The sequence below is a fragment of the Achroia grisella genome, unplaced genomic scaffold (genome assembly GCF_030625045.1).
Source record: "Achroia grisella isolate CSIRO2021 unplaced genomic scaffold, CSIRO_AGI_Agris_v1 utg567, whole genome shotgun sequence".
Lineage (NCBI taxonomy): Eukaryota > Metazoa > Arthropoda > Insecta > Lepidoptera > Pyralidae > Achroia > Achroia grisella.
In genome coordinates, this window is record NW_026712947.1 from 74981 (window position 1) to 88035 (window position 13055).

At 32.8% G+C, this 13055-nt stretch overlaps 1 protein-coding gene across 1 annotated transcript; it reads right to left on the reverse strand.

Moving 5' to 3' along the window:
* Positions 1–8594: 8594 nt before the first annotated feature.
* LOC131848723 (uncharacterized) lies at positions 8595–9759 on the reverse strand. The gene is made up of 2 exons (XM_059198661.1): positions 9718–9759; positions 8595–9176 (listed from the first exon to the last, which is right to left on the reverse strand). Exons 1-2 carry the CDS (start codon positions 9757–9759, stop codon positions 8595–8597), a joined length of 624 nt encoding a protein of 207 aa, XP_059054644.1.
* Between the last annotated feature and the right edge of the window lie 3296 nt (positions 9760–13055).

Genomic DNA, 13055 nt, shown 5'->3' on the forward strand with positions numbered 1-13055 from the left:
GACCGGGACAGCTGTACAAACAGCCTCATGCTGTCTCACTCACACCCAAACTTGTATGAAGTTATTAAGTTCGCAATCAGTTGATTATAGTTGTTTTCACTGCTTTATTTGAGTGGCAACACTCGATGCTTTTTAATTACGTATGGTACATCAGAATGTGCGTATGTATGAGTATCTACAACAACTACATACATAGAATGATAAGTGAATAATCTGTATGGACTGACGTTGCATACTTATGTAGTTTTAATTTGTTTTTAAGTTGTATTTGTTGTAGAATAATAGTGCCACCGTTGTAAAATTCTTGTGTACTTATACATTACTAGCTACTCGTCCTGCCTTCGCACGGGTGTACGTGTATTATATATATAAACCTTCCTCTAGAATTACTCTATCTATTAAAAAACCGCTTCAAAATGCATTGCGTAGTTTTAAAGATTTAAGCATACATAAGGACAGACTCTGTCGACTGCGACTTTTATACTATGTAATTATGATTACACAACCATAAGTAAGAAAGAATATCAAAACCAATGAAACCAATATTGTTTTGATGTACATACGTTTTATATATACATGTTTTAAAACATTATATATATATTTATTTGCCAGTTCCTCTCAAAATGTAAGTAGTATTCGAAGAGGATAATAAAAAAGTATACTCTACCATAAAAGTATTTTGCGTTTATGAAACGTAAGCTAAATTCTTGTGAAAAAAAAATTTTAATCGTAATGTTTAACTACTGAACGGATTTTAATGTAACTTTACAGTAATATAGTTATTTAGAGCAGAATAACACATAGGCTATAAATTTTAGGCGAATGTAACCGAAGACATAGCTAGTAATAAATATATAGTTAATTATGTTCGTAACAATAAGTATAGTGTGCCATAGTGATCAATGCAGACAAGGAAACAAATAGCACTTATTCACAATAATAAACTAAATAGCATGGCTAAGAAGAAAAGTTTCTAAGTCATGAAACTTACCTTTCAGTTACAATCTACCTACCTACAAGATCTAAAAGATCAAACCTAGTTTACAATTTTTACGAATACAAACTGCCAAAGAGCAAAAGTCGCTATTTTACTAATATTATAAACGCGAAAGTTTGTAAGTATGGATGGATAGATGGACGGATTTTGATGAAACTTTGCAGTAATATATTGGCTATAAATTTAATTCGAGTGTAACCGCGGGTACAGCCAGTAATAAATAAATTATTAGTTTAGTAACAAAATAAATCAGATATAGTCATCAGAATAGAGTACTTCCTAAAAGCAACACCCATTGAAAAGACTCTCAAATGCCAGCCAGCCAGTCGTTACTGAATTCAATCATGTTTTACAGAGCCCAATGACCCGGCCCAATATCTATCACATTTATAGTTTAATGGTTGATAATGGAATGCCAATAACAGACCGCAGAACTTCCGACAAAATCTTGCTTCTGGCATTCCAAAACTTACATACTAACTCGGACAGATATCTGAAAATTTATAATTTTCTATTTATGTTACTGGAGTGGTAAATATTACCGATCACTTAATGGGAAGTGGTAACCTTTGCCTGTAGACGTGTACAGCATCCCAAGCATGGGGAGGGATATTATTAAGGGGAACTAGCGGGCCTATTGATAACAATTTATTTTATAGATTATACCGGAATGGTGTAATCGCATTCGGAAGGATGATAAAATGAGCATCAGGTTAGGTCAGTTAGCGCATCGTGACTTATTCCCAAGGAATTTATCATGATGGTTTCCAGAGGGAAACGCGTGGAGGCCAAATTGACATGGTATATGCTATAGGGTCGTAAATCTACATTACTAACAATCCCTATCGCCTTTTAATAACATTGTAGTACTAGTAATAAGGTCAAGTACCTCTAAGCAGTTCCCACTGAAATCCCTCTGAAAATAAATTATGATTTACCTCATAATAACGCAGACGCAGATATATATAGAGTGGAGTACCTCCACTCTATATATATATGAGTGAGTGAGTTAGTTACATTAAAAAACTATTGTATATCATATACCATGTCAGGTAGAAGTCACTCTACGCGGTTGCCCCTAGAAACCATCATCAAATTCCTGGTGAATTTTCCACATTGAACCAAATACCTGATTTCATACTCATCTCATCGTCCTCCACTGGTGCCCCGCCGAATACTAGAAGTACAGTAACTTAAGTGGAGTAAGTTCCTATTTTATTATGTGAAACATTTTTCAGGGACCACCTACCTATTTGAGAACAAAGATAAATATACAGCCTAAGTATAAGATTTATATTCGAAATGCTTTGTAGCAATTTTTACCCAACTAACTGTTGTAGCCTAACTGATTAGGATATATTTGGATATTTTTTTATTATATTACGCTGCAACGTAACATATATTATTATTATTTATGAGACAGGTTATATTTATGATAAATAATAACATATTTATATTTATGTAGTTACGTTACGTTCACTGATCCTGGTCATATTTTAAACTAGAGACCCGCAGATGTAGGAGACTGCGCGGATAACATACTTTTTATGTAATTTTAAGGACAAACAAGTTGACTGGAGTAAAAGGTAACCATAGCCTACATACGTGAACCGTACCATGGGTATCACATAATTATGTGATGACTGTATCCATGTGTTGCTATACCAGAGGAATAAGATGTCATGCTTTCAATCGAAATTATGATGGTTTCTAGGGGGAAACGTGTGGAAGTCAACCTGACAATGTACCATTGCTAGCAATGGGGTCATCAGTCCATATTACCAACAATTACCTTTCTCCCTATAAATTGTTATTTTCTTGAATTGTAATGAGCTTGGTATATGTGAGAGAATTATAATATTAACGTTTATGTTTTAATGTGTTCAGAACATTAAGGAAAGGTTGACTTTGAAGTACACAAACGTGTTAACATATAATATTATTATAATATTTTCATATGTTGATACATTTTCTCTGTACAGCAGATATTAGAGAAAATTTCAATTCTTTTATATATCTATTTAATCCAGAAAAGTACTTGTACTTCTCTACTCTACATAAAAATAGATTTTTAAAGTGCAAACAAGCTGACAAGTCATAACTGCAATATAATGATAATCTCAGAACAATTCGCACCGCGACATCTAGAACCAAGTTAAGGTATCTAGAGCTTGTGTTATTAGTACTAGACAACTGATACAAATACATAGATTTTAAAAATAAAATAAAAATGCATACGTATTAAACATAGAAAATACCCAGACTGATACAAACAATCATACTCATGAATTTAATTTGCACCGTGATAGGAATAGAACCCGCGAAAACCGGAAGTAAGGAGGTGTACTAAACTAGACCGCTAGACCACCGAAGCTGTCTAATTTTATTGAATATATATATGAACAATAATATGGATAACATGTTATCATGTAACGTCTACTCATGCGTTAGAAACGCAAGTGGAGCAGGCGTTACTGAAGGAGGAGCAGGCGTTCCTGAAGACAAAAGCGTCATGCTTCATACCCTGTAATTTTACTGCCTTATCCCGCCTTTTAAGCGACATTCTGCTTATAAAGCAAGCTGCTTGGCTGGAATTAGTGAGGTTTACAATACACACCGTATTAAAAAATATTAAAAATATATAGCACCATAGACACAAATTTCTCTTGCCATAACAAAGGTTGACTGAAACAAATCCCTTTATAGAATAAGTTTGTTCTCGTATTCATTTTTTTCTGTCTTATGAACACTAAGTTTTTACTGTACAATAAAGTGTTTCGAACCAGCAAATTTAAAAGTAAAAGTTAGGTGACCTCATTAGCCCCTTTGTTTATAAGACCAAGGAAGAAAGTGTATAATGCCATGAATGTCAAGTTAAATATAATAACATCTCAGGACAATTCACACGGCGCCATCTAGTACTAAACTAAATAGTCCTTGTAGATATCGGTCAATTGTTAGAAATACGTAGATATTTCTTAAATACATAGTAAAATACTAGATACAAATAATTATTGTAATAAATACAAATGTTAGTACCGTGCGAGAAATCGAACCCGCGAACATCGGAATAAGGCGGTGCTAATCCGGTAGACAACCGATGCTGATGGTGACAACCGTCGCCTACTGACATGAACAGCACCCTGGAAATCACGTACCATTAGTGTATGAAACCACTTTTAACTCGTAGGTAGGTTGTATAACAATCAGGTTGTGGATTGAACTACGTTTAGTCTTCAGAGGAAGCCTCAGGCTTTTTCTGAAGACTAAAAAATAATTTATTTATCTTTATTCATGTGACCTACATGAATATAGACATTATTACTAGACGCTTATGATCAGTCAAATACTACATTTCGAAGTAACGAAATCTACCGTAGATTTCGTTAATTCGAAATGTATTTTTGTACCGAGAATAATTGACAAGAAACTTAATATTTACACTTTTTAAATGATAAGAAAAATACAAATTATTGTTTAATTTCATTGGGAGTTTCTTAAGGATAGTTAAAGCGCACATATGCTAACAATGTTTTAGGTTATGGTAGTTTTTATCATGTCATTACCATAATGACATGATAGAATGCAATAATGCATTATGGTATAAAAAAGACTCTAGTCAACAAGTGAAGAAACATTTGTTTCCAATGTTCTTAAAATCAATATAAATACTTTTAAAATATTTATTAACAAATTATTCTTATATATAACATTCTCATGTCGCAATGTTAGTTACCATAATCCTCTGAAACGGACGGACTTTTATGAAATATATTTTATATGCATATTCAGTAGGTCTGAGAATCGGCTACTTTCTATTTTTCATACCTAAGTGATAAGGGTTGTCCACCCCTATTTTTTTAGAGCGTTATTAATTTATATGGCAAAACAACGTTTGCCGGGAATTATAAATATATACAATATATAGCATATTATATTATAAATGACACAATTCTAGCATAATTACTATGAATTTAATAAGTTAATTTTGTTTTTTTTTACTGTACAGTTTCAACAAAACAAATTGTTGCCCACACGTAACCTTTGGTTCCCGCCAAATAAGTTTATTATCATAACCTCATATTTATGTAGATGGCTACTATATTAGTATACGAATACGCTACATAATATAATTACAGAAAAAATAAACATGTTATTTATATTCCGTCATTCATATTTTTATTATATATACATATAAATAAAATTTGAGTGTCTGTTTGTAATATTGAAATAACCGTTTTTTACTACATGCATATGAATATATACGGTACATATACCAAAATAACATTTTTATGTTTTATTATTTTTGTCTGTCTGTCTGTCGGTCTGTTTGTTCCGGCTAATCTCTGAAATTGCTGGTCCGGTTTTGACGGGACTTTTTTTGGCAGGTAGCTGATGTAATAAGGACTAACTTAGGCTACTTTTATTTTAGAAAAATAAAGTTAAATTCCACACGGACGAAGTCGCGGGAACAGCTAGTGATATATATATTTAAGGCAGATTTTAGTACGCTTCTTCGACTACAGATTGCCTCTGGGTCGATTCCCGCACCATGCACATAATTTGTGACAGTTTCTATGTATAAGTATTTTTTTAATAATTCGCCGTACAAAGTCTTGGTCTTCCATAGTCCACCCAGATATTATATTGAAACCTTCAAGAAAAGAACTTATTCCTTCTAAAAAGACCGGCAATTTCCCTGGTGTAGCGGGTGCTCATGGGCGACGGCGATCACTTACCGTCCGGTGTGCCGCAAGCTCGTTTATATCAAAGGATAGGGCATCCTATAAAAAAAATCTTAGTGTAACCTGATATTAAGAATCGCGCATGTTGAAGTCGAGCCACAACGCGAGTTTCAAGGCGTTTGTGGCCCTGGTCCCCACAAACATGCTGCCCACCTTTACGAAGGAAGACTACTGGTCGAAGGGTGTGGTATCAGCGCAACCGTGGCAGATTACCATCATCAGTGCCATGACACACAGACAATTTCAATATCTTAATTTTGTAATATTAACTCATATGTATGTTAGTCTATAAGGTATTTATAATAGGGTCAAATAGCCTCAAATAAATAACTAAAACTCAAGTTTGCTCTTTTCAGTATTGAAATATATTTATACTTAGTTCAAACAGTCCAGTACAAACCGTTAATCCTGGCCATACACGTGGTATGGACATGGGAGTGTGTTGCAGGATTATTTCTATTTTCATTTGAAATCCGCTTTGAGACATGCTAAACTTTAAAGTGCCCAGTTAGTCTAAAATATGAAATCGGTCAAGTGCAAGTCGCTTTAATGCAGCTAATGTTCCGTTAGCGTGACTCAAGAGAAAAGCTATATAATCGAACCTTCGTTAAATGTTAGAAAAACGTTTCACTTAATAAGAAACAGTCGAAATAACTGTAGGTTTTATGTTACGACTAGGTTTCTTTTTGAAAATGTTACCCTATGTTTATATTTACGTATTGTAAATATGAGAACTACAATTGAAATATAAATTTGAAGAACAATGACGAAACATTATGATAACCAAATATATTATTACAAAAAAAAAACACTATCGGGCCAAGCTGCCGTGAATAATTAATAATTACATTTTCTTCAAATAATAACAATTTTCAAAATTTCGAAGAATTATAACTGGCATACAATAAAAGTGATGCAGACATAAAAAAATATATGCTGTAACCTCTTTTTATATTTCTTTGAATATTTAGTAATAATTATTATAAATAGAGTAGAGGATAAAACTAGATATTTTTCAAAACATACACCGTATTAGTAGGTACTAGAAAATTACACTATGCCTGTCGTAAATACATAATCAAGATAATATTTATAGATAGATAATATTAGAAATATTAGAAACCAAAATGAGCATGGAACCCCTTTATATAAAGTGCATAAATTTGACCTATTTTTTTCAGATACAGTTCAGAACCTCTCCAAAGCACGTTTCACAGCAAAATACAAAATACTGAATGAACGCATATTGCTTTTCCATTTATTCTACGATTCTTTGTATAATTTCATTTTCCTCAATACTTTATGATCTATGTATATTTATTAGTATTTCATTATTATCATTTGAATCTATGTCAAATAAATACGTCATTATCACTTACTTGGTTAAGGTTTTATCTTGTTTTGGGAATTTAAACTCTACTGTGAGTTAGAATTGAAAATCCCAAAAAAAGGACCCTTTATATGACCTCGTATTAATTAATTAATGATACAACTGTAATATTATAATTGCAATTCAAACTCAGAATCGTTTTTTTATGTAGGGGTTTTCGGCCTCTGGACGTGATATTTTTATCACTATCCCTTCCAGTTCGGCTAGCTACTTCAGAGAAGAATCTAGCTAGAGAAGAACTGGCAAGAATCTCAACGGGGTGTTTTCTGTATGTTATAATTTTAGAGCGTTTAAGTTGTTTATATGTTTAAGATATTTATTTATATTTGTTATTTATTTTTATAATTTTTGTAATAAATAAACAAGAGTTTTATATATATTATTTATTATTGTAACATGTACATAAATGTTGGTTGGTTTTTTAGCGAAGATGGACCAAAATATGGGCGATAGAATAAGTGGACTGTATGTGTGATATAAATCAAACAATGTATAGAAAATGGTAAATACTTATAATGAAGATACGTGTACAAACGGTTGTAAGACAAAAAGGTGTCAATAAAAATATATGGCAATTCTATAAAGAAAATACATTTAAAATTTATAGAAAAATAAACATATAAAAATGTGCAGAGTTTACAACAATTGTTATAGGAGTATATATTATTTATTAGGTTTATTAAACAGTAGATTAATATCAGTCTCGCATCAGAACTAAGTGTGAAAGAACCACTAATTCGCTCCCGTTTAAATAAACTCCTTCAATATTATGCAGTTTCTAGAGAAATTTGCATTGCGCTGTTAATATTCACAATCCTAAGGGACCGACCGACACCCGTTTAATACATGATAATTGTCAAATAAGTCCCGCTACAAAATTCCCTCCAAAACCATTATTGTCTACAACGACATTGTTCAAGTTACCAAGTTGAAAAGTATCTTTAAATTTCTGTATTAGCATGAACATTTCCTTTAAATAAGCTCCTTTTTTACACTCCAACATTTTTAGAAAGTGTTTTTGCGTTCTTATAAAATGTTATATTATTTAAGTTATTAGTAATTTCGAAATTCATTATATAGAATGTACTACCTCTTATAAATAAAAAATGTTATATCACAGTAGTTTAGCACTGCACTAAGTTAGACTTAGTTCAGAGTTTTGTAAGATTGAAGAATGAGAAATAGCAGAAAGATATAGTTAGGTTATTTCGTATGTATAAGATATCAGCTTGTTTACCAATTTACATAAATAGAAAAAACTTTAGTGTACCATACTCCTAAAATGCATTTCTATTTATGATTATGACAGTCTGGAAGATTTAGTATGCTCATTATGTAAATAGGTATGTATTTACCAAAAATATATATTTAAGTTTGTCTCACAGTTAGTTTCTACAGTACATAGTTGCTGGCGCTGTGTGATTTATTCAGTATTAAGAAAACAAATTCATTTTACAATAGTCTAATCATCATAATCTTCATCACTATTGTTTGTTGTTTCAATATTAACATTGCCATTTCTTCTAGCGTTGATCATCTCTAACAAATCCACTTTTTGCATTGTAACCCTTACCAGGTCCTTCAAGATCTTCCGTATATCATCGTCTTGAGCGATCAAACTCTTAATACGTTCTTTTGTAAACCCAAACTCTCTTCTCCCTCCTATTGGCGGTTGCATTTTCAGTTGCTGCTTCCCTTTTTTCTTTCTAGGCCTTTGGACTTGAGGTTGCGCTGGCGAATGTGGTTGACGAGACGATGCTTGCTTGGGTGGCATTAAATCCTGCAGCGGCTCCATTTGTCTGCTCATAAATGGCTGTTGATTATTACCACATTCGTTACCACAGCTCATGGTGCAGCACATTTTAGGGAAGGGGCATTCAGGCTGAGGAGGTGGTGGACGCACTTCCGCTCTAGCAATTGGAGGAGGGACAGTCGCGTGTTTATGATTGCAATCCTTGTAATAGATTAGATTTTCAATGCTCTCGTCGGAGGAAGAAATGTATTTCTTTGATAAGACAGCGCGTAAGTGTAATGCGATTAATAACTGAAATGAGAAACAAAACATCATTATCCACTCATGACCACAGGTGAGCATGGGTTGAAAAAGCTCCTATAGTAGGGAGTCTGAGTTTCCAAAGGAAGTCCAAAAAAATTATTACATTTGTCACTACTATAATCCCAGATGTGGTAATTTATTTACAAAATAGGAATCACTGTGGTGGTATTCTCAACGTTGGACGTCCTGTCGTGGTAAACGCAACATGTGAGGTTGGGGGAAGGGGATTATAGATGTAGACTGATGACCCCATTGCTAGCAAAGTACCTTGTCGGTTTGACCTCCACGCGTAAATTCCTTGCGAATTTGTCACTATGGGCTAACTGATCTGACTTTGTGTTCGTCTTACCATCCTCGACTTGTGCCCCACCAGTGTAAACCGTTAACGCAGGTGGGCACACCATTCCATTATCATTAATTAAAAACCTATGAAATTACCACATTTGCTATCGCGTTCTCTCGGATTAATTGATTTGTTTCCAAAGTCATAAATTATAGACAAGTAACGTATTTAAAAAGTAAATCTTACAATTGCTCTCAGTTCCATTATATCCACATTACATGGAACCATTAATCGGAATCATAGCACGTTCTCGCTTATCGCAGTTGAGGTGAGATTATGGAAACATAACATTTTGTTTTGTAAATTTCCTGCAGGGGAATGACACATTTCTGCATATCCGTTTCTAATACAGATAACAAATAATATGCAAATTAGAAACTAATATCTCAGAACTGATACAGAAGGGTTAATAAATGAAAAAGTTGTTTATTCAATTATAACGAATTAAGTAAAAGTGATCTTATTTATTAAAGATGTCATTAGCATTGAAGTCCAAAATAGTATTAATGAGAAATTATCTACGACTTCCGTCAAAGATAGTTGGGTAGCTTTAGGTTCATTAGACCGTCTCTAAAAAGTTGGTTAGAATTTTTATATGACATACAAATCTCTTTTTATGGCATTAAAAATTATAGTATTGACCTTGTGAAGTAATTATATAAGTAATAATAACACAGAACTGTATATTAACTAATGTTTCAAAAAGATATATGTAATTCAATTCAAAAAGATATGGTTGCGCCATATAACATTACATTTTTGTTTATCATTGTATAATTATTATTAGTAATAGTTTGTTCAGATAAATAATTTAGCGTGGTACGAAACGTTAATTTTCTAAGGATTGGCACTACACTAATTCCTTTATCCTCTCCTATTCCCGCACATACCATTGTTTTAAGTGCGAGCGAGAAGATTCGCTTGTATCGAAAGTGACATATCGCGCTCGCGCGTCACTGTTAAATTGAACGCTGAAGTTGACATTGAATTCCCGCCTTGATCGCGCTTAAGATCAAGTTTTTTTGTAATTCGTGATAATTACTAAACATTTTAATCCACCGCATCGCTCTAGTGTGTTTAAGACCATTGTGTTTGTGCCATTGTTGTGAAGCAAGTAGCTGGGACCTGGAGACACCGATATACCTACAATTCAAAGGTACTGTGCCTCCTTCCTTACCAGAACTGTCTTTCTTTGTGTTCCATCCTCACAAGCAGTTCTCAATCACCAACCTAACAGTGTATCGTGTCAATCCACGTACCCGTCAGATTATTTAGATACAGTCCACTTAAATCAAAATCAAACAATATTTATTTCACCCGCGCCGCCAAGATATACATACATCAAATCAAATCTGTAAAAACTGTTTCATACACCTTAATCGTTTTTTTGTTTGTTTTAGGATCAATCAATATATGATAATAAATTTATTCGGTCAGTATTAAATAAGTATAGTTGCGTAAACCATAATTAAGAGCAGAAAAACGTCTTGAATATATTTAGACACAAATTCTTAATCTGGATAGATTAAGAATTTGTGTATTACTAAAATAGCCCTATTCCTAAATTAATATATTTTATTTATCAATATCTTATTACAATAATGTAAATAAAACCGTTATATATTAGCATAGGAACATAAAAAATATGATTCATATCATAATAAACCTTCATACATTTTCATAATCTAGATAAATAGTCCGATATGAATGAAGTAACTTATTATTAAGCTTATCTCTTTAATAACATCAGGCTTGTATCGAGTGGCACTTGCATTATCCAATAATGATTGTGTACAATGCACTGAATTATAAATGTCCAGTAGGGAGACGACAACCGACTTCGCAAAAGGTAATGGCAAAAAAGATATTGTAATTAGAGGCACGTGGTATGTGGTGAACGTAACATTTAACTTGTATACATTTCCCTTCATATATTTTGATTCCAAAGCCGTAAGTAGAGAGACCATTGCCTTCCTTCGATTATTGGTTTTTTATAAATATTTTCATCACCGGTGAATTAATCAGAAACATACATTTCGCTTAGTATATTCGATTTCAAATCGGCAAATATCGATCCCACTTCCTACCCTCGATTAGTTTCGGTTTTCTATCACAGAAATAAGATCACAAATGTAATTTTACACAAGTTTTAATCCTTTCCATTATTTGCTAACTATTCTATAGCTATATAGATAGATATATGTAGATATAGAACTATTCTATTGCTCACTCTTTTGTCCTTAATATGATCTACTAATATGATTCTTCATAATATCCCTATAATTTAAAAATGAATCTGTTTTTTGTAAACTGTATGTATGTATGATGTACAAACTCATTTGAAAAGAATAAGAGCTTTCTTGTCAGGTCTTCTTAGGTCTAGAACTTTCACTCCAAACTAGACGGTAGACGGTCCGACGGTAGATTTAACGTATCATAAGAAACTGTAAAGAGCATGAATAAATAAACAAATTTACTAGATTTATTTTCGTATTTTATTTATTTGTTAGAACTTCAATGCACAGATCCATAAATAAAGCTGCACATGGCGGATTTAAAACCTTGTGGCATTTTATACTTTCCGTTCCTATATTTTCCGTTTCTATATATAATAAATCATATATAGAAACGGACATTGGATAAGATTAACCTTTTATCTCTGCATAATATATACTAGCAGCCACGCATTGCTGTGGCTAAGGTTAAATAATATCGCGACTATAAATTGAGATGTTCAAAATTCAATTCAAATCAAAATTTGCAATCGGTTCAGTAGTTTAGGAGTCCATCGCGGACAAACAACGGGACACGCAATTTTTATATATAAAGATTATATTCTACTACATAACTGGAGAACAAAAGGGAGTATGTACCTATCTGTAATAAACTGTAAAATCTATGAAACTAAACATGTCAACCGTTTACAATATTATCACAATTTTTATCGTTTCACATTCATATACAATGTAACATTAAAAAGAATCTGTATCTCGCAATCTTCTCAGAAACGCTGTAATAGCATTGCTTGTGCTTTCCTTCGCGCTCCTAAATCTTTATATTTCTTGAACCGTTGCACTTGGTTTACTATAATTTTGTGTTGCGGCAAACTCAATGATCTCTCCAAATATTTCTTCATATTATTCTCACTTAATTCTCGACAGTAATGGTACCACCATGGTAGTACCATGTAGTGGTCTCCAGGTGCTAGTGTTTGCGTGCGACAGAATTCATTGTTAGGTACCTTCCAACCGGGTAGGACCTTTTTTAACATGTCTTCAGGGATCGATGGAGTTGCTTCTTTCAGTACTACTTTTGATGTTTTTATTGTTAACAAACGAGACTCGACGGTACTTATATAGACAAGCAAATAGCATACCTGAAGAGAAAATATTAAAATTTAAAGAAATTTATATTTTTAAACAATACATACATATATCAATGTATGATAATGGAAACGATCTTCACAAACCCAATTAATTCAAAAGACGACGATAGACTCGCTCTCTGACCATCTTTATTATACA

What these genes read in the sequence shown, in the direction of transcription:
- LOC131848723 (XM_059198661.1), bottom strand. Translation starts at nt 9,759, where the DNA reads ATGGTTCCATGTAATGTGGATATAATGGAACTGAGAGCAATT. An exon ending in TAATGGAACTGAGAGCAATT is followed by an intron (nt 9,177 to 9,717) that starts GTAAGATTTACT and finishes TTCTCATTTCAG; the next exon opens with TTATTAATCGCATTACACTT.